The sequence below is a fragment of the Felis catus genome, chromosome B4 (genome assembly GCF_018350175.1).
Source record: "Felis catus isolate Fca126 chromosome B4, F.catus_Fca126_mat1.0, whole genome shotgun sequence".
Taxonomy (NCBI): Eukaryota; Metazoa; Chordata; class Mammalia; order Carnivora; family Felidae; genus Felis; species Felis catus.
Genome location: NC_058374.1, coordinates 120,626,833 through 120,647,131, shown reverse-complemented (window position 1 = coordinate 120,647,131; position 20,299 = coordinate 120,626,833). Strand labels below are relative to the sequence as shown.

General features: G+C 34.9%; 1 protein-coding gene across 2 annotated transcripts in view; it reads left to right on the top strand.

The window, feature by feature from the left end:
- Window positions 1-20,299, top strand: part of UHRF1BP1L (UHRF1 binding protein 1 like) — a 116,602-nt gene that overhangs the window by 85,484 nt on the left and 10,819 nt on the right. For both annotated transcript variants that reach the window (XM_011284169.4, XM_011284170.3), the window contains 7 exons: window positions 119-312; window positions 1,943-3,441; window positions 3,617-3,792; window positions 4,497-4,636; window positions 5,295-5,445; window positions 9,194-9,447; window positions 9,670-9,778. In XM_011284169.4, the coding sequence (XP_011282471.2) occupies window positions 119-312; window positions 1,943-3,441; window positions 3,617-3,792; window positions 4,497-4,636; window positions 5,295-5,445; window positions 9,194-9,447; window positions 9,670-9,778 (2,523 nt within the window). The remainder of the gene's footprint in view (window positions 1-118; window positions 313-1,942; window positions 3,442-3,616; window positions 3,793-4,496; window positions 4,637-5,294; window positions 5,446-9,193; window positions 9,448-9,669; window positions 9,779-20,299) is intronic.

Sequence of the window (20,299 nt, the reverse complement as noted above, 5' to 3'; positions counted from 1 at the left end):
TAAAATTTCAAAACTTATTATCTTAATTTAAAAAGAATAAAAGTTAAAAATGTTTTTTCTCAGGGAAGATTTAGACTATCTGTTCATTAAAAATCTTTAAAATTTTTTTTCTCCACAGTTCCATCTCCCAACCTTTATAGCCAACTGAATGCACTACAGTTTACCGTGGATGAAAGAAGTATTCTATGGTTAAATCAATTTCTCTTGGATTTAAAACAGAGTCTTAATCAATTTATGGCTGTATACAAGTTGAATGACAATTCAAAATCTGATGAGCATGTTGATATTCGAATTGATGGCTTAATGCTAAAGGTACCATATACACAAGTGACTGTGATAACAAAACCATTTTTAGAGAAGTTAACATCGTAATTTCCAGGATTTAAGATGGGTGTTCAAATATAAATCAGCTTTATTGTAATCTTAATTTTGATTTTGAAATTTTAATTTTAATTTTGATTTTCAGTTTAAAAAGCCTTAAGAAACTGTTTTTCCCCCTTCTTTCTCTATCTTCCATTTAACCTGTTTCATTTTGTCACTGTTCATCCATTTGGAGGTAAGCAGAAATAACATTTAAATCAGTATTTTTTCCCCTACTTCCTACCGGAGCTGATAAAATTTTTCTTTTAAAGTGGAAATTAATACAGTGAAACTTATAAATTAGATCTGGGTTTTATTTGTTCACAGTTATTCTGTTATTGATATCCAAAGATAATAGAAATTTGCTTTGTATTACAACCAAGTAGTTGATAATCTGTATCCCAGGGATATTTAAACTTTAAAGGAGCGAGGTTTTTTGTTTTGTTTTTTATGCACACTTTATCTATCTATCTATCTATCTATCTATCTATCTATTTATTTATTTTTATGAAATTTATTGTCAAATTGGTTTCCATACAACACCCAGTGCTCATCCCAAAAAATGCCCTCTTCAATACCCGTCACCCACGCTACCCTCCCTCCCACTCCCCATCAACCCTCAGTTTGTTCTCAGTTTTTAAGAGTCTCTTATGCTTTGGCTCTCTCCCACTCTAACCTCTCGTTTTGTTTTTTTAAAAAAACAACAGCTACTATAGTGTAGTAAATAGAGTAAGACTTGGATGAAAAATTTCAGTTTCTGGATCTGTTGGTGATACTCTAAATTTCTATACCTTTAATTTCTTCTCTGTAAAATGGGGCTATTCATAAATGTTAAAATTTCATTGCAGAAATGTTTTAAAGATTTTCTTAAAAATCTTACTATGTTCAATTATAAAAGGATGAATTTTATAAAAATCACAATTATACTTTAAGACAGTTGTGTAATCTCTGTATTTTCTCAATATGCACAGTTTTTTAAAACCAGTATTTTAAGGACTAAAAAAACCATATTTTAAGGACTGAGAGTAACTATTTCTGAAAAATTAGTAAATAGTTTGACCTGTATGCTTATTTTCTTAATAGTTTTATCTGAGAAAAGTGATTCTAATGGCATCTATCCAGTCATTCCATCCAGTCATCCCCCACATCTCTTGGATTTAAAATATCTTTGTTTCAGATTCTGTGTCTCCCTCTCTCTGACCCTCCCCCATTCATGCTCTGTCTCTCTCTGTCTCAAAAATAAATAAACGTTAAAAAAAAATTTTTAAATATCTTAACAAAAAGTTCTTTTTTCCAAACTTAACACTTAATTCTCAAGGCATAGTAAGCTTTTAGTAATATTGATTTAGTTTTAATTTTGTTTAAAGTTGTTCTTTTCTTAGTGGTTAGTTAAGTCCTTTTTACTTGGTTTAATAAAAAGATTTGTGGGGAGAGAGTTCGTATATTATGTTTGGATAAGAAAGTAGTGTTTTGGTGGGATATACCAAAAAGAATTCCTGAGCTAAGTTATATTCTTGATTATTTTATTTTCAAGATGTATGGATTTGTAAGTTAGACTAGATTAATGTTTTTTCTCTTATAGTTTGTCATTCCTTCTGAAACGAAATCTGAATGTCATCAAGATCAACCACGTGCAGTTTCTATTCAGAGTTCTGAAATGATTGCCACAAATACAAGGCACTGTCCAAACTGTCGACATTCTGATCTAGAAGCTTTGTTTCAAGACTTTAAAGATTGTGATTTTTTCAGTAAAGCATATACCAGCTTTCCCAAATCTGGTGACAATTTTAATCTGTTGCATCCAATCTTCCAGAGACATGCTCATGAACAAGATACTAAAATGCATGAAGTTTATAAAGGAAATATTATTCCCAAGTTGAATAAACACACTCTCAAAACTTCTGCTGCCACAGATGTTTGGGCTGTGTACTTTTCTCAATTTTGGATAGATTATGAAGGGATGAAAAGTGGAAAAGGGCGGCCAATAAATTTTATAGACTCTTTCCCTCTTTCCATCTGGATTTGCCAACCAACAAGGTATGCCCAGTCACAAAAAGAGCTGCAGACTTGTAATCAGGTATCTCTAAATACATCACAAAGTGAATCTAGTGATCTGACTGGACGATTGAAGCGGAAGAAGCTCTTGAAAGAGTATTATAGTACAGAATCTGAGCCCTTAACAAATGGTAGTCCAAAATCTTCAGATACATTTTTAAGATTTTCCTCTTCATCATCAGATGCAGATGTTCATGTCCTGGTTCACATTCATAAACATGTCAGTATGCAGATCAATCACTACCAGTATCTGCTCTTGCTTTTCCTCCACGAGTCACTCATTTTGCTTTTGGAGAACTTAAGAAAAGATGTAGAAGCTGTGACTGGCGCTCCTCCTAGTCAGACATCCATTTGCATTGGAATTTTACTTAAAAGTGCAGAAGTGGCTCTTTTGCTACATCCAGTGGATCAAGGAAATACTCTTAAGTCTCCTGTCACTGAAAGTGTGAGCCCAATGGTTCCTGATTATTTGCCTACAGAAAATGGAGAATGTTTGTCTTCAAAAAGGAGGCAAGTTAGTAGTGGTATAAATCAAATCAGAAGTGTAACTGTTAATCACATGTCAGACAACAGATCTATGAGTGTTGACCTTAGCCATGTCCCTTCGAAGGATCCTTTGCTTTTTAAATCAGCTAGTGATACAAATCTGCAAAAAGGTATTTCTTTTCTTGATTATTTATCAGATAAAAATTTAGGGAAAATAAGTGAAGATGAAAGTAGTGGAATTGTGTGCAAAAGTGGATCAGGAGAAATTGGATCAGAAACAAGTGACAAAAAGGATTCTTTGTATACAGATTCAAATAGTGTCTTAAACTACAGAGAAGATTCAAGTTTGCTGTCCTTGGATAATGATGGTAATCAAAACATACTTTCAAATAATTTAACTACTAGAGGACATGAAACCATAGAGTCAGTCTTTAAAGCTGAAGATTTGCTTCCAGAAACAGTTTCACTCTCTGAGAACCTAGAAATCAATCAAGAAGAAGCACCCACGGTTAGAACACTTAAATCACAGTCATCTTTCAGGTAACAACATACTATTGGAATTTGGGGGGTTTTGGTTTTCTGGGCGTATGTATGTATGTGGTGGGGGGCATATTTTGTTTTTGGACAGAAAAACCTCCTGACAAAATATGACATTAGAGTTAACACATAGAAGAATAGGTTTTATGTGATGTTTTTCTAATAATTTTGTCAACAGTGGAAAGCCTAAGGAACGGATTCCACCCAACCTGGCTCCACTCTGTGTTTCTTATAAGAACATGAAAAGAAGCCCCTCACAGACCTCATTGGACACCATTTCACTTGACAGTATGATATTGGAAGAACAGTTGTTAGAAAGTGATGGAAGTGATACTCATATATTTTTGGAAAAAGGTAAAGCAATACAAGTTTAATAATTCATAGTAAATAATCAAATCTTAGAAGCGTTCAAGGGTTAACTGTATAATAACTTAAAACAAACTGTGTTTTGTATGACTTGGGCTTTTCTAATCCTCTGTTTCTAATAATTCACTTTTATGGTATTTTTAAAAGATACTGATCTATGATGGGCACAAAATTTTTTTAAGATTGTCTTTTTCCACAGAGTTTGAGAAATAATGAAATACAGCACACTGAAAAATTAAGGCAGGTAGGTAAGAACAGAGGGTGATCACATTGATTGTAGTGACATTAACTTCAGGTAGGAGATAATTAGAAGTGGTACTGAAAGGGGAAATGAAGTGGTTGGACTGGGGTTATTCAAAGTAGGACGGCAGAGAGGGAGGCATAGCTGGCTGACCAGGAACCCGCTACGCCAGCACCACACCAGCAATGTGAAGGCTGTGCTCAGTGTTTTTGAGTTCTTTTCATACTACATTTAGGGCTTTAGTATCTCTAACATTTTATTGTGGACGTTATTTCTTATTATTTGCTAAACTAACTACAATTTAATTTTTCTTTGCTTATTGTCTTTTAAACAAGACTTTGCTTGAGAAAGATTTGAAGGATAGCCCTTTTTGGTTAGATAAATTTAACATTGTCGGATCGTTTGTATAAGACTGATTTTAATTTGTTAGTTGACTTTTTTATTATTTCAGGTATTAAAAAGAACTCAACTACGAATTACCAGAGCCTAACGGAGAGTGCAAATGCCAGTGCAAATCTACAGAATTTTGGTGAAACCTCTCCAGATGCCATCAGTACAAATTCAGAGGGTGCTCAAGAAAATCAAGACCTGGTAATCATTTCACAGAGATTCTATGAAGAGAAATGCCACCACTTTTATTTCAGATAAATATGTACAGATTTTATGACATAATTATGTAAAGTGAATTGCCATAGTAGTGAGTGACTCACTTTGCTCTTTCTACTCTTGACACTTCTCCCTTCCCTCTTACTGAATTGTTTTTCTCTGAATTTCATTTTTCTAAATCTGTTTTTTTTCGTACTGTGGAGGGGAGGTTTTACCTTTTGACCTTTATGTAGTTGCATTTAAATACACTTTGAAAACAAGTTTGATGGTTGATGGTAGTCAGTCCTTCTGAGGAACTTTCTACAAAAGAAATATGTTACTGGTTTGTTATAAGTCCTTTCCACCCAGTGAAATATTCTTACAGATGACTTAGAAAATATGTTCAGCTTTCAGTGAAACTAATTTCACACAGAAATGTTATCTATGTGACCTAAAAAAATTCATCTCTTGACCGAATAGGAAGAAAGGAAGCTGAAGTTTGTCACTGTAATGTAATAACTAGGTTTTGTTGATCACAAGTATATTATTGGTTTTATTAGGTCACTATTGTATTTTTAGAGATTTTAGTAGTTTCCTGTGTCATTTCTTAAATTTTGTTTTGAATTACTTGGTATGCTAATATTATTTATGCAATCATTATTAGATGTCAGTTGTGGTGTTTAAAATTACTGGTGTTAATGGGGAAATTGACATCCGAGGGGAAGATATGGAAATCTGTCTGCAAGTGGACCAAGTTACACCAGATCAGTTAGGCAATATCAGTCTTCGACATTACCTCTGTAATCGTCCAATAGGTAAGACTTTAATATGATTTAAATTTGTTGTGTTTTTTACATATAACTCCTCAGCAGTTCTGTCTTTGGTATAAATGAATTCAAGGAAAATTACATTTATTTATAATAATGTGAGAGATTTGTTTTCTTAGCTTACCTTATTTTCATAAAGTATTTTGATTGTTATTAGAGATGTAATGTGTTGAGGATGTATTCTCTAATTTCTTTTTGTTTCTTTTGTTAAGTGCCATCGTTTTTAGTCTTCTCATTCTTTGAGATAATAGGTTTAAGAAAACAGAGGTCTTTTCTGTATGAAAAGAATAATAAAGTAATCCTAGAATGTCAAACTTAGCTCTATGCTAGAATAAATGTCAATTTTTACATTCCATTATCTTGTAAGCAAACATTTCCTGAGTCTGACATGATACCTGGTGTTTGGCAAAATTGTATGTCATGTTCTTACGGTCCTTCATTCTAACATCAACACATTCATCTGAACGTAGGGGGATAGGAACAACAAAACATGCAGTGTATAAAGAGGAAACCACATAAAACTATCCCTTTTTCAAAGTTTATATGGAGTTACCACTCATGGTTTTCAGTCATTTGAAGAAATTAACTTATTAGAATAGTTCTATTAAGCATTTAAAATGACATTGCTCAGGGGCGTCTGGGTGGCTCAGTCTGTTAAGCGTCCAACTTCGGCTCAGGTCATGATCTCGTGGTCCGTGAGTTCGAGCCCCGCGTCGGGCTCTGTGCTGACAGCTCAGAGCCTGGAGCCTGTTTCAGATTCTGTGTCTCCCTCTCTCTCTGGCCCTCTCCCCATGCTCTGTCTCTCTCTGTCTCAAAAATAAATAAAAAAAAAGTTAAAAAATTTTAAATAAAATAAAATGGCATTGTTCAAATTTTTAATTCTTTTAAAAAGCCACTGAGCTGTAAATATTTTTCTTTGCTATATATATATAGAATGCTGTATCTGATACATAACATGTTGAAATACCTAGTCCTGCATGGTATCAAATAAGTATACTATCACCTCACATCCTGGGAATTGCAGGTAAATGTGCCATTTGTCTTTAAATTAGCATCATAGAAAAAAATTGTCTCCATGCGTTTTTCTATGTATAGGCCTTGCAGTTTACAATGTATCTGTTAAGAAATTTCAAGAATTTCCTGTTGGCAAGTATCAATCCCCAAAGCATGCAAAATAGTGGAAGCTAAATATACAATTGGAAAGGTTTCATAGTGGGCAAAAAACCAAAATTTCAAAACTTAGACCCTGTTCTATTCCCAAATCAAAAACAGTTTTCAAATTGTACACTCTTAAAATTATTTCCAGTTGCTCAATTGTTTTTACTTATTTTTATGGGTCAGTTAGTACCATGTCCTATTAATTTGTTTCATGTTGTTCCTTACTGAAATCATTTTGAAATGTCCTATATGTATGGATCATATAGTCAGTGCTAATACCTTATTTTTCTCAACTGCCTCAGTTGTTTAAAGATAAAAAACAAGAAGGAAGCAGGGCGCCTGGGTGGCTTAGTTGGTTGAGCTTCCGACTTCAGCTCAGGTCATGATCTCACGGTTTGTGAGTTCTAGCCCCATGTCGGGCTCTGTGCTGACAGCTTGGAGCCTGCAGCCTGCTTTGGATTCTGTGTCTCCCTCTCTCTCTGACCCTCCCCTGTTCATGCTCTGTCTCTCTCTGTCTCAAAAATATATAAACATTAAAAAAATTTTTTTTCTAAAAAACAAGAAGGAAGAAAGGAAAAGAAAGGAGCAAGGGGAAATGAAATAAAAGGAAAAGGAGAAAAAACTATTTTAGCTTGAACATTTAAAACATTAATAAACCATGCGAATAAAGATTGACCTACAGTTTGTATCTGCTGTCACTCTGACATGACCAGTTAAAATTGCAAAGTTGTTTTTGATTTTGTTTTTGTTTTTCTATAACGTGTGGATTTTGGAGTCCTTTAGTAGGAAGACCTTAATATAATAATTTCATGGCATAAGAGGTAGAAGAGAGGAGTGAGTTTTGACTAGTGAAGATTTTGTTTTGTTTTATCTCTGCTCCAAATAAATATTCTTTTTGTTTGAAATTATTTCTGGCTCTCAGCTCCTTAGACTGAGTAGGTAATCTCTCTCACATTCTGTGTGTGTGTGTGTGTGTGTGTGTGTGTGTGTGTGTGTAGATACGTGGATAAACAGATGAAAGGCAAAACAAAGTCACATTTACAAAGTTGTTTCTAATTGTCCTTATTATTAAATAGACGTTAATAAACTCTTATTTTTCTTGATATAGGAAAGAACACTAACCATTATCAATTTGTGGCTTTTGCCTTTTATTTAAAAAGAAAATCTTCTTAATTATTTAAAGAATGCTTTAGAATTTTATTTGAACTCTTCCTGTATATTATTTATTTATTTTGATTGTTGATTTGTAGTACTAACATTGATTAAACGTTATCCTGTACCTGAAATAAAGTTACACAAACAACTCTCCACTTTGAATTGTGTATGGAGATCTATCCTTGATGTATAAATATGGGTATGTTTATTTTCTTACATCCCCTCCCTCTCACAAATATGTAGAAATTTGTCCTTTATAAGACTAAAGGATTCACATCCATGCTGAGGGAAAATAAACACTCCCATCATGAATTTAATTAGTAGGTCTTCCTACAAGGACCCATGAGACTGGTGACTTTGATATTTCAATAGTCTGACTTTTCCAGAACAGTTAGTTGTTGTTTTTTTTTTTTTAATTCATCGGTTCTGTAAATTGTGAAACTGATCACATTTTTCTCTTTGCTGCTAGGAAGTTCATTTTTGGTTCACCTGTGGCACAGAAAAAGTAAATAATGTGTTTGGAGTCATTAATCTTACTGCCCATCCTTACCTTTTTCCTTCTGTCTTTTTCCATTGCTTACTTATTTTTCATATGATTATACCATGAACGTTTTGCCTCTTACTCTTTTTGGAGCTAGGTAATGTAATATAAACAAAATAGTTGCTGTGAGGGTAGGTTCACTTAAGTGGTCATACTGAAAACTTTTGTTTTTTAAAATCAGATTTTCTGTGAGTCTTTATTGAAATGATAAAATTTGTTTTTGAATTTAGTATTTATCTCAGCCAACTCAAAGTCTTTTTTGGAACAAGGCCAAGGCATAAATACATGTATAGTATATTTATATATATGTATAAATCAGTATAAACATAAATGTAATATATATCTCCCTTGCTTTAATTTCAGTTTTAAAATTGTTTTCTAATAGAGACATTTTATTGAGGTCTTGTCTACTTACTTTTCTAATTATATAAGGACCCAATTTTAATGAGGAAGGTACAGAACTTCACATTTTTGTTACTTCTTAAGAAATGGCTTAAGTGTTGCTTTAAGTGTCATGACTGTTTATCACATTTGTCTGTTACATTATAAATGAATAGATAGGTACACACTCAGACATTCTAAGTGTCTTAGGTGTGCATCATATCAGATTTATATCATGGTATATGTTTTCTTGGCACCAAAACATTAGAAAATATAGATAGGTCAACAGAAGTGCCATGGAAGGTCTATAAAAATTGAAGGGCTGTGTATGGTATATTTTATATGTACTGTAAATATCATGTAAATGAAAGATAAATATTAAAACTTTAAGATATTATTGCTTTAACATTATACAAAGTGACAATAATGTCTGATGACAAATAATTGAGAGTTTTTGAATAGTGCTACAAGTTATGATTTTTATGTGTTCTTTTTCCATAGGTTCGGATCATAAATCTGTAATTCATTCCAAATCCTCTCCTGAGATTACTCTGAGATTTGAGAGTGGGCCTGGTGCTGTAATACACTCTTTGCTTGCAGAAAAAAATGGATTTTTGCAATGCCATATAGAAAACTTTAGCACAGAGTTTTTTACATCTTCGCTTACTAATATTCAACATTTTTTGGAAGATGAAACTGTTGCAACCGTGATGCCAATGAAGATACAAGTTTCTAACACAAAAATAAATTTAAAAGTATGTTAATAAGTATTTATATATTTTCGTGTTGTGAATGTTCACTTTGCCGACTGGGACTTTAATTCATGCTTAAGAATGTGTCTTCTCTATAATATGTGCTTATTAGCATTTATTGATACGAGTTTTTGGTCTTTGTGGGGGAATAATGAAAAGAATCATAGAAATTAGAAATCATTTACTTTAATAACAACATGCTGATACCGCTTCTCTTTTTTACAGGACGACAGTCCTCGTAGTAGTACCATATCCCTTGAGCCAGCTCCTGTAACTGTTCATATTGACCATCTTGTGGTAGAGAGAAATGATGATGGTTCTTTTCATATCAGAGGTATATATGAAAAACATTGTTACTGAGCACCTACTGAGATTTAAAGTTATTGATATGCTGATTTGTTTACTTGTACTTCCTGTTTATAGATATGTAATATGTGGTAGTAGATGATTGGGGGACAATTTCACTACCTTAGAATAGAATATCATCTATGTATGGACCTTTTACCTCAAAAATAACTCATCTACAGTGGCTTTAATACCTGTTCTACAAGTGTATTTTGAATGAAAGTGACACAGGCTTTTATGGTCTTACATGGCTCTTAAGCTTACTTGGGCTTCTTGATCTCTTTCTTAGCTTTATCTCCCACTATTCTTTTATATATAACTCAACCAACTTGGTGTACTTCCTATAACAGAATTTTTTGTGCACTTTTCCATCTCCATGTTCTTATTTACCTTCTTATTAATCATTAGAATTGTATGTTTCCTTTCAAGTTTGTCTCAAGCTCCTCCTTTTCAATCAACTGTTCTTTATAACCTGGTGTAACTTCTTATAATTCTTGGGTACTTACTTATTCTCTATACATTAATTACTTATAATATATTGCTATGTATTTAGTTTTACTTTTATCTCAATGTAAGAATTAGTGTCTCCATTGTAACAAGATTGTTAAGGTCTGTAGTGTAAGGGCTATATCTTACAAGGTGATGTAGAGTAGAGGAAAGAGCTTGGCTTGGTTGACTTAGGTATTCCGGTCTCACTTTATTAGTAGTTTCTTGAGAGTGAAATATGAGGAGCTGTTATATGCATCTATTTCATCTATCAGACCTCATGAAATGACATATGTTAAAAGAAGAATAAAGTCATACAGTAAGAAAAGTAAGTGCCGTCAGAGGATCAGAAATCCTTGGGACACGTGGGTGGCTCAGTTGGGTAAGCATCTGACTTTGGCTCAGGTCATGATCTTATGGTTCGTGAGTTCAAGCCCCATGTCAGGTTCTGTGCTGACAGCTCAGGGCCTGGAACCTGCTTTAGATTCTGTTTCTCCCTCTCTATCTGCTCCTCCCTCACTCACACTCTGTCTCTGTCTCTCAAAAATAAATAACTGTTAAAAATTTAAAAAAAAATCCTTGTAAGTGCGCAAAATCAGAGTACTTTGCCAAAGAGGCAAAACCAGAAAAATCTGGAGCCATAATCCCATCTAAAAGAGGACTGTTGCTGAGGTAGGATCAGTTCATGGGCAACTCTTAACTAACAAGTCTACCCTTCTGGAATTTGGGAACCAGAGCAAAGACATCAGGTCAATAGAGAAAAAAAAGTCGGTTTCTTTTCTGAAATAGCTCACATGGAGCAAATAGCTTAGGTGTAAGGAGATAAGTTTGCTTTATGTCTCTTTCCCCCCAAATACTTTAGATTCCAAAACAGGCAGGTCTGTCTTGTAGATAAAGCAGAATAGAATGCATCCTTTTTGTGGGCAATGCTTAGACCAAAGAAAGGAGAGACTGAATCTCACACAGAGTTCCTTTTTCTAAACTCATCACTCAAATGGTGCCAAGAGAGTATAGGAGACTTTTCTCCTCAAAAAGCATCCCAACAGAATGCTGAAATTAGAATAGATCCCTGAGGCACTAGGTGAACAATGTAGACACTTCTTTTTGAGACCATTTCCTGCGCTTCTACCAAATAGCACACTTCAGTGGGGTTTGCATATAGACTAAAACATGGAGGGTAAATTCTACAGCTGCCAGGCCCCAGGAAGGGAATGATTTTATACCCAGTTGATGAACTTGGTATCTCTCCCTTCCCTCCACCCCATCACTGGATGTCAGCTATGGCACATAGAAACAACATCCATAGTCAAGAAAATGGGATAAGCAAACACCCAAGAATTCTCAAACATTTGATTGATTGTAAATAGGCAGTAGTCATGATTGTAAGCAAGAAATATTCTCTAGCTAATTGAGTAGAGAAGGAGTTTAACAAAGATTATTGGAATGGAATAGAATTAAGGGACCAGAAATAAACTCTTATATTTATGATGAACTAAGTTTTGACAATGGTGCCAAGACCATTCAATGTGGGAAAGACTAGCCTTTTCTACAAATTGTGCTGAAACATACCACAAGAAGGAGCCTAGACCTCTTCCCTGTATCATCCACAAAAATGTACTCTTCATGGGTCAGAGTTTAAAGTAAGAGGTAAAACTATGTTAAAACTCTTTAAAAGAAAATATAGGAATGAATCTTAATGACCCTGGGTTAAGAAGCCTTGTCAGATACCACACCAAAAGTGTAAATGACAAAAGAAAAATGTAGATGAATTGGCCTTCATGAAAATTTAAAACTTTTATGCCTCAAATGATACTGTCAGCAAAGTAAAAAGACAGCCCCACAGGATGGAAGAAATATTCATAAGTCATTTATTTGGTAAGGGGCTGGTATCCAGGCTATATAAAGAACTCAAAACTAAACAAGATACATAACCCAATTTAAAAATAGGCAAAGATTTGAACAGATACTTCTCTGATGAAGATATAAAAATGGCCAATGAGCACATGAAAATATGCTTGACGTCATTAGCCATTATGGAAATGTAAATCAAAACCACAATGAGATAACACTTCAGACTTACTAAGGTGACTAATCAAAAAGACAGATGATAACAAGTGGTGGGAGGATGTGCAGAAATTGGAACCTTCCTACATAGCTGGGCTTGTAAAATGGTGTGGGTGCTTGAGAAACAATTTGGCAGTAACTCTGAAAGTTAAACAGAATTACTTATGACCCAGAAGTTCCACTCAAGAGAAGTAAAAATAGAGGTCCACTCAAAAACTTCTACACAAATGTTGATGTTGACAAGAACAATATTCATAATAGCCCAGAAGTGGAAACAACCCAAATGTCATCATGGTATGAGTGGACAAGGAAACTGTGATATATTCATACAATGGATTATTATTCAGCAATAAAAAGAATGAAGCACTAATACATGTTACAGCAGGGAAGCTTTGAAAACGTTATGCTAAATGAAAGAGGCCAGTTATGAAAGACCACATACTGTATGATTTCATTTACATGAAATTTCCAGGAAAGGCAGATCTGTAAAGACGAAGTAAATTAGTGGGTACCTAGGGCTGGAGGCAGGATTGGAAGGAAATGGGGAAAGACTGCTAATAGGTACAGTGGAATTTCAGGGTGATGAAAATGTTCTAAAAGTGATTGTGGTGATGGTTGTACCATTGGAGAGCATACTAAAAACCTATGGACCACGCACTTTATTAATTTTTTTTTTTAATTTTGTAATGTTTACCTCTGAGAGAGAGAGAGAGAGAGAGAGAGAGAGAGAGAGCAAGAGGGGAGGGGCAGAGAGAGAGGGAGACACAGAATCCAAAGCAGGCTCCAGGCTCTGAGCTATCAGCACAGAGCCCAACATGGGGCTCGAACCCATGAACCACGAGATCATGACCTGAGCTGAAGTCAGATGCTTAACCAACTCAGCCACCCAGGCTCCCCTGGACCACACACTTTAAATGGGTAAATGGGACATGTGAATCATTTAACAAAGCTCTTAAATATATATGTTTTAGAATCATGGGAGATCTGGGGAACCAGGCTCAAGATTTACCTGTCAGATCCATACCCCCAAACCACACTACATTGTAATCTAGTGTGATGGGACACACTGCTGCCTGACATTGGACACTTGATTTTTCATTTTGCACTACTGTCATTATTGGTCTGTGTATTCAGCCTTATGGCAACTGCTGCAGTCAGCCCTGTTTGAACTTTTATTCTTAGGTACTTGACCTTGCCCCTACTGTCACCGCTGTTGCCCCCAGAAAGAGAAAGTTCTCTCCCTTCCCTTCTTTAGTATCTGAGGGAAATCTAAGGTGAGTACAATTTGAGGCAACATCTGTGTCACACTCATGGAAAGGAATCAGGAAGTTTCAGTAGTCTTTTCCAACATTTATTGAAGGAAGCAAATTTTACTCCCCCAATGAAATTCTTCACATTAAGAAAGGAATTCTGATGTTGGATGGGTGAAATAAATGACAAAATGCCTATTTCAAAAACCAATTAAGAGGCAAGAAATAAATGAATAATACAGTTAATGCCAAAGAAAAGTAGAGACTTTTATAAACACGTGATAGTATTTTGAACTCTTAGAATAAGAACAAGCTCTTATGGAAAATAATCGGTTAAAAATCTTTGAAAATTAAAAGTCTTATCTTTGAAATAAAAACAATAGCCTCCCTAAAACCACCAGCTTTAAGAGACAACCAGAATTGGACCTTTTCCTACCATCTATAACACTAGCACTTCCAAATCTGCTTGAATTATTCTGGTTAATTCCTAAGTTGTATTTCTTCTTCTGCCTTTGTTTGCCTGAACTATTACCAACCCACCAACCAGAGTACCATTGTTAAAATTTAATTTGTATCAAATAACTTCTCAACTAAAGACCCTCCACTGGCTTCCTTTTGCAATCCAATTGAAATTACTGAGGTCCTTCCAGTGGCTTTCGAAATCCAACATGATCTTGTTCTTTGCTTTTCTCCATTGTTATCCCCTGCTGTTCTCCCCCTCTGCACCATTCATTCCTGTTAGTCTGACTCCTGTCTCAGGGCGTTTGTACTTGGCAGTACTTTTGCCTGGAATTCTCTTACCTCAGATATCCCCATGCCTCAGTTCATTACTTTTTGCAGGTCTCTGGTCAGATCCCCCCTGTTAGAGATTTCTGTCCATCCATCCTTCTCCCATTCCTGTCACTCCTTTTCTCCCTAGCCCTACTTACTGGTCTCAGTGAACATTTAGAACCTTTTGATATACTATATTCTTTCTTATTTGTTGAGTAGCATGTAAGTTACATGAGTGCAGGAATTCATTTGATACATTGCTATCCCTATCTCCTAAAATACTGTCTTGCCTAGTAGATATTCAAAAAACATACTTTTGTGATGTCTGGGTGAATAAAGACAGCTTAAAAACACTGGACACAGCTAAAGTTGAACATGTCTATGACAACAATGTGCAGTATAACTTCCTGCTTATGGAAATGTTCTATAATCTATAATGAACTGGCTATTGAGCACTTGAAATGTGGCTAGTGCAATTAAGGAAGTGAATTTTAATTTTATTTAATACTTAATCAATTTAAATTTGAATAGCCATGTGTTGCTAAATGGCTGCTATTTTGTATAGCACAGATAGCAAAGACTGAACAAAGGGTATTCTAAAAAGGAGAGGGGAGGAAAAACAGGTTTAAAAAGTATGGTAAAATCGCTGAGATAACTATTAAGAAAGACACACAATAGGGGAAGAGTGAAAGAAAAATAGAGCGGCAAAGGAGCTGCAAGGAGCTGTAGCTCTAGCAAAGCACAGTTCATTGTGCAGGGGGTATCTGGGCCATGGGAATAGGGAAAGAAGTCTAGGGGAAAGAAATATTTAAAGATGTTGAGGTATATTCGTAGGGTGGGAGGGCATCGGGTAGGAGAAACACATTTCTTTTGACCTGTGGTGTTCAGGTGGCCACACATACATGAAGGAGAGCATGTATCTAAAGAGAGTTCCAGAAAGACAGAACAGGAAAAAAGGAATTAGGAAACATAATTTAAAAAATAATGAAATGTCTCAAATTTGAAGAAAGAAACAAGCCTTCAAGTTGATAGAGCCAACTAAATGCCGAGCAAAGTGAGTGAAAGACAAATCTTACCTAGACATATTGGTGACATTTCGTAATACGGAAGACAAAGAGAAGAGTCTTAAACTCTTTTAGAGAGAAAAGCAAAAGGATGAAAATCAGGTTTATTTGCATCATACTCTCCATTGGCAACATTGGATGCTAAAAGATAGTTAAGTAATATCTTCAAAATTCTGTGGGACAATAATTTGAACCTTAACTTTTATTTTAATTTTTTTTTACTGTTTATTTTTGAGAGTGGAGGGAGGGAGGGAGGGAGGGAGAGAGAGAGAGAGAGAGAGAGAGAGAGAGAGAGAGAGAATGAGAATGGGCAGGCGAGGGGCAGAAAGAGAGGGAGACACAGAATTGGAAGCAGGCTCTAGGCCCTGACCTGTCAGGACAGCCCAGCGCGGGGCTTGAACTCACGAATTGCGAAATCATGACCTGAGCCGAGGTCAGACACTCAACCTACTGAGCCACGTAGGTGCCCCAAACCTTAACTTTTATTTTAAAGGCAAAAATAAGGGGGTGCCTGGCTGACTCAGTTGGAGGAGCATGTAACCCTCGATCTCGGGTTGTAAGTTCAAACCCCATGTTGGATGTAGAGATTACTTAAATAAATATTTAAATATAAAAATTTTAAAAAGTAAAGGCAAAAATAAGAACAGTTTTTTTTAATAGAAAGAATTAATTAAAATGAAAAATTAGTAAGGAACAGTAATAAGAAACTAGTAAAACTTGGTGTTAAACCTAAATTTTCATTTCTATAAGGAAAATTGTTTTTAATGTGTAACTAAAATTCTATATGACGTTTGTATGAGAGGTTGCACTGGGGGGAAAAGGAAGGGAAATAGGTTAATAAAATTGTGCTCAAGTTTTTGTCTTGTTTTTGTTTTTTTTTTGTCCTTTTAAGAGGGCAGTTACACTAGACTTTGATGGAACAATGTGTGTTTAAATAATATGTGCTAATATTGTATATATAACCTTAGATTACTAAAGATAATAATCTTTAAACCATTAGGACTGAGGAGAAACTTGGATGACAATATCCAATTAATCTAACAAAAGGTAAAAAATTAAAAATGGAATAAAAAGGAAGCATAATAAATAGAAAACGTTAAATTAGAATATAACAGTTAAGTCATTGTGGTAAATATGAATGGTTTAAATTCCCTTGTTAAAAGGCACAGGCACTAAGATAGTGTTAGGGGAAAAATCAAGGTATGTGCGGCAGGACATATTCCTTCAAATTTCAAAAATATTCCTTCAAAATAAAATGACACAGAGACACTGAAAATATGTGATGGAACAAAAATATATACCAGACAAAAGCTAACAAAAAGGAAATGAGAGATAACATTAAATTTAAAACTAACAGTGGGAAATGGGACAGTTTTTTAAAAGAGTTTTAGAGCATTTTTAGGTTTACAGCAAAATTGAGCAGAGGCACAGAAATTTCCCATATACCCACTGCTACCACAGGTGCATAACCTCATAGCCTCTCCTGTCATAAACATCTTCCACCTGAGTGATACTTTTGTTACAGTTGATGAACCTACACTGACACATCATTATCACTCAAAGCCCATAGTTTACATTAGAATTATTCTTGGTGTCATACATTCTGTAAGTTTGGGCAAACATAAAATGACATATATCCATCAGTTTAGTAATAACTTACAGAGCAGTCTTGCTGCCCTAAAAATCCTCTGTACTCTGTTTATCCTCCCTCCCCACTGCAGCCCCAATCTTATTACTGTCTCCATGGTTTTACCTTTTCCAGAATGTCATGTAGTTGGAATCATATAGTATGTAGTCTTACTAGATTGGTGTTTTTCATTTAGTAATATACATTAAAGATTCCTCTCTGTTTGCCCCCCCCCCAAGGTTTAATAGCTGATTTCTTTTTAGAGCTGAATAATATTACATTGTATGTACCACAGTTTATTTATCCATTCACCTACTGAGGGACATTGTGGTTTCTTCCACTTTTTGGTAGTTATAAATAAAAAACTATCACAAAACATCCATGTGCAGGCTTTTGTGTGGACATAATTTTTCAGCTCCTTTGAGTAAATACCAAGGAACATGATTGCTGGGTCTTACGGTAAATATATGGTTTATTTTGTAAGAAAGTGGTTGTACCATTTCTCACCAGCAGTGAATGAGAGTTCCTGCTGCTCCACATCCTTCCTTGCATTTATTGTCTGTTCTGGATTTTGACCATTCTAAATCACTGTTTAGTCATAAGTTGTTTTAATTTGCATTTCCCTGATGACATATGATGCAGAGTATGTTTTCATATGCCATTTGCCATCTGTTTATCTTCTTTGGTGAAGTGCCTGTTAAATTTTTTGACCCCAAAGAAAGATTTCATTGATAAAAGACCTCCCAAAACACAAGTCAGTCATAAACTTTTATCTATCTAACAACATATATATCCATATGTATATATATGGATTCAAAAAACAGGAATATTTAAATACCCATGAAACTTCTATTTATTGAATCTCAAAGAAATAGCACCTGATTCCAAACCTTACAGTTCATGCAGACTGTTTCTCTCATTTCAGTGAAATAAGGTTTGTCATTAACACAAAAGTATAGCAGAAAATAAAATATTTATGCTTGATAAATTTTAAAACATCCTTAAAGTAATTCTTAGGGAATTATTGGCAATGAAGTGAGATTAGATTATTTTTAATGCTTCCCCACTCTAAAATGCTATCATTCAAGATTGATTCCTGGCATTTCTCACATTCCCTAAATGCAGAACCTAACTTACCAAATAAGTACTCTTTGCTAAAGAAGACAAAAGCAATATTGTTTTTAAATGAGAGGTTTGTAATATCTGAAAAAATTCACTTGCATACACATATTAGAGAAATAGAATTAAACATTAAAATGAGTAAAAAACTAATTTAAAAATCCAGGGGCTTTATGGCTCCTGATCTCAGGGTTGTGAGTTCAAGCACCATGTTGGGTGTAGAGTTGGCTTAAAAAAATAAAAAAATTTAAACATTAAAAAAAAAACCAAGGTGCTTGGAAATTTCTCCTCCTTGAGTGTTCTCCCCAACATTTCTTATCTGTATTTTACAGTTAGGTATGTATATATTTTACCAATTGTGAACTGTATTTTATTAATTTTTTAGATTTTTATTTATTTTGAGAGAGAGAGGGAGCATGAGTGGGGGAGGGGCAGAGAGAGGCGTGAGAGAATCCCATTCAGGGAGGCCTTTGCAACATTTGGAATCGTGAGATCCTGTCCTGAGCCAAAATCAAGGGTCTGATGCTCATGGGACTAAGTAACCCAGGCACCCTGTGAGCTGTATTTTAATGCAGTAGCTAAAGGCCAAAGTAAATCACCGGTCAGGCAAAGGTATATGCATGAAGATTGGTTCAATATGGAAATTCTGTTTGCATTTGTCTTTAAAGTTGTGTGAATTTCAAAAAAAAAAAAAATCATGTCTTAGTTACTAGTCTACCCTAATGAAAGCAAGGAAATAACTATTTTTATTTTCTCATTAAGGCATGTCTCACATGTTGTGCACTTAATTTCTTACATCTGGGAAAACTAGAAGCTGATCCTTATTAAATGTACTACATTTTAAGAATATATTTTTTCTTGTCTTTAAAATGATATTTAATTGGGTCTTTTCAGCAGAGCACTTTAGGTAGTGAGGGCATATTAGAGGAAAAGACATATGCTAGATTTTTAAAAATATCTAAACTCAGAAGCATCAAATTTAAGGCATCAAAGTATCAAAACAGTCTCCCATCTGGAGCAATGGCTATTGTGGCATTGATTCTCAACCCAAACGATTGTGATGGAGGGACTACCTCCCAATAGATTATATCAGAACGTAATGGGGAAGGGGCAATGTATATTTAAAGGTCTGTAATAAGCAGCTCTTCCATACACACTCCTAGAATCATTGCTGTAATGGTTCCTAACGGGGAATGTGGGAAGATTTTTTTAGTAATGAAACCTAGTGGTTGGTGTAAAGCCTAAACTCTGAAGAGTCTGTATGACCAGAGAAGAAAAATGAATAGAAATTTCTTATTGGAATAAACAAATAACTAGTAAAGTCTATATTTAAAGTCAGAAATTTATCAATACCTTCTGTAGTACTGATAACAATTAATATTTGGATAATGCTTGCCAATTTATAAAGTTATTTTACATTAAATATCAACTAATTCTTACCAGAACCCTTTGAGATAATTAAGGCAAGTATTCTTATCACCTCCATTTTGCAAATGAAGAAATGTAAGTTTAGACACATCGAGTGGCTTCTTCAAGTTGAAAGAGCCTGTGCTAAGGGAAAAAGTATGTTACTGTAAGAAGCTGCCCATTTCATCCATGAGAGGCATGGATTTTTTCATCATAATTTGTCCAAAAAACTTGAAAGAAGCTCTTTATATAAAAGGAAATAGATCTTTCTACTCTAACAGATTCCAATCACCTCTATCATTCACAGGTTCTCTCTCTTCCCATTCCCTCTCATCTTTTTACCTTCTTCCTCCTGCCCATTCTCTTCCTTTTTATTTCTTCCTTTTCACTTCCTACCTCCTCCTCCTTACTTTCCTCTCCCTCTTTATCTCCCCTTACCCTGTACATGGCTCTTCCTCTCCTCCCATCCTCCCCACTCTTCCATTCTCCATCTTTCTTCTCCCTCCTTCTCTGCCTCGTTCCTTCTTTCCCTCTCCCCATATGTCTTTCTCTTCCCTTCTGTCTCCTCCTTCCCTTTTTTCTCCTCATCCATCTCCCAATGATTGAAATAAATGGATTTCAGAATTGTTTAGTCAGTGTTTTTTCATTATTCTTAGGATCCCATGAGAAGTGAGATATAAGCTAAATAGAGGAAGTCCTGGGTCCTCTATTATCCTAACTAT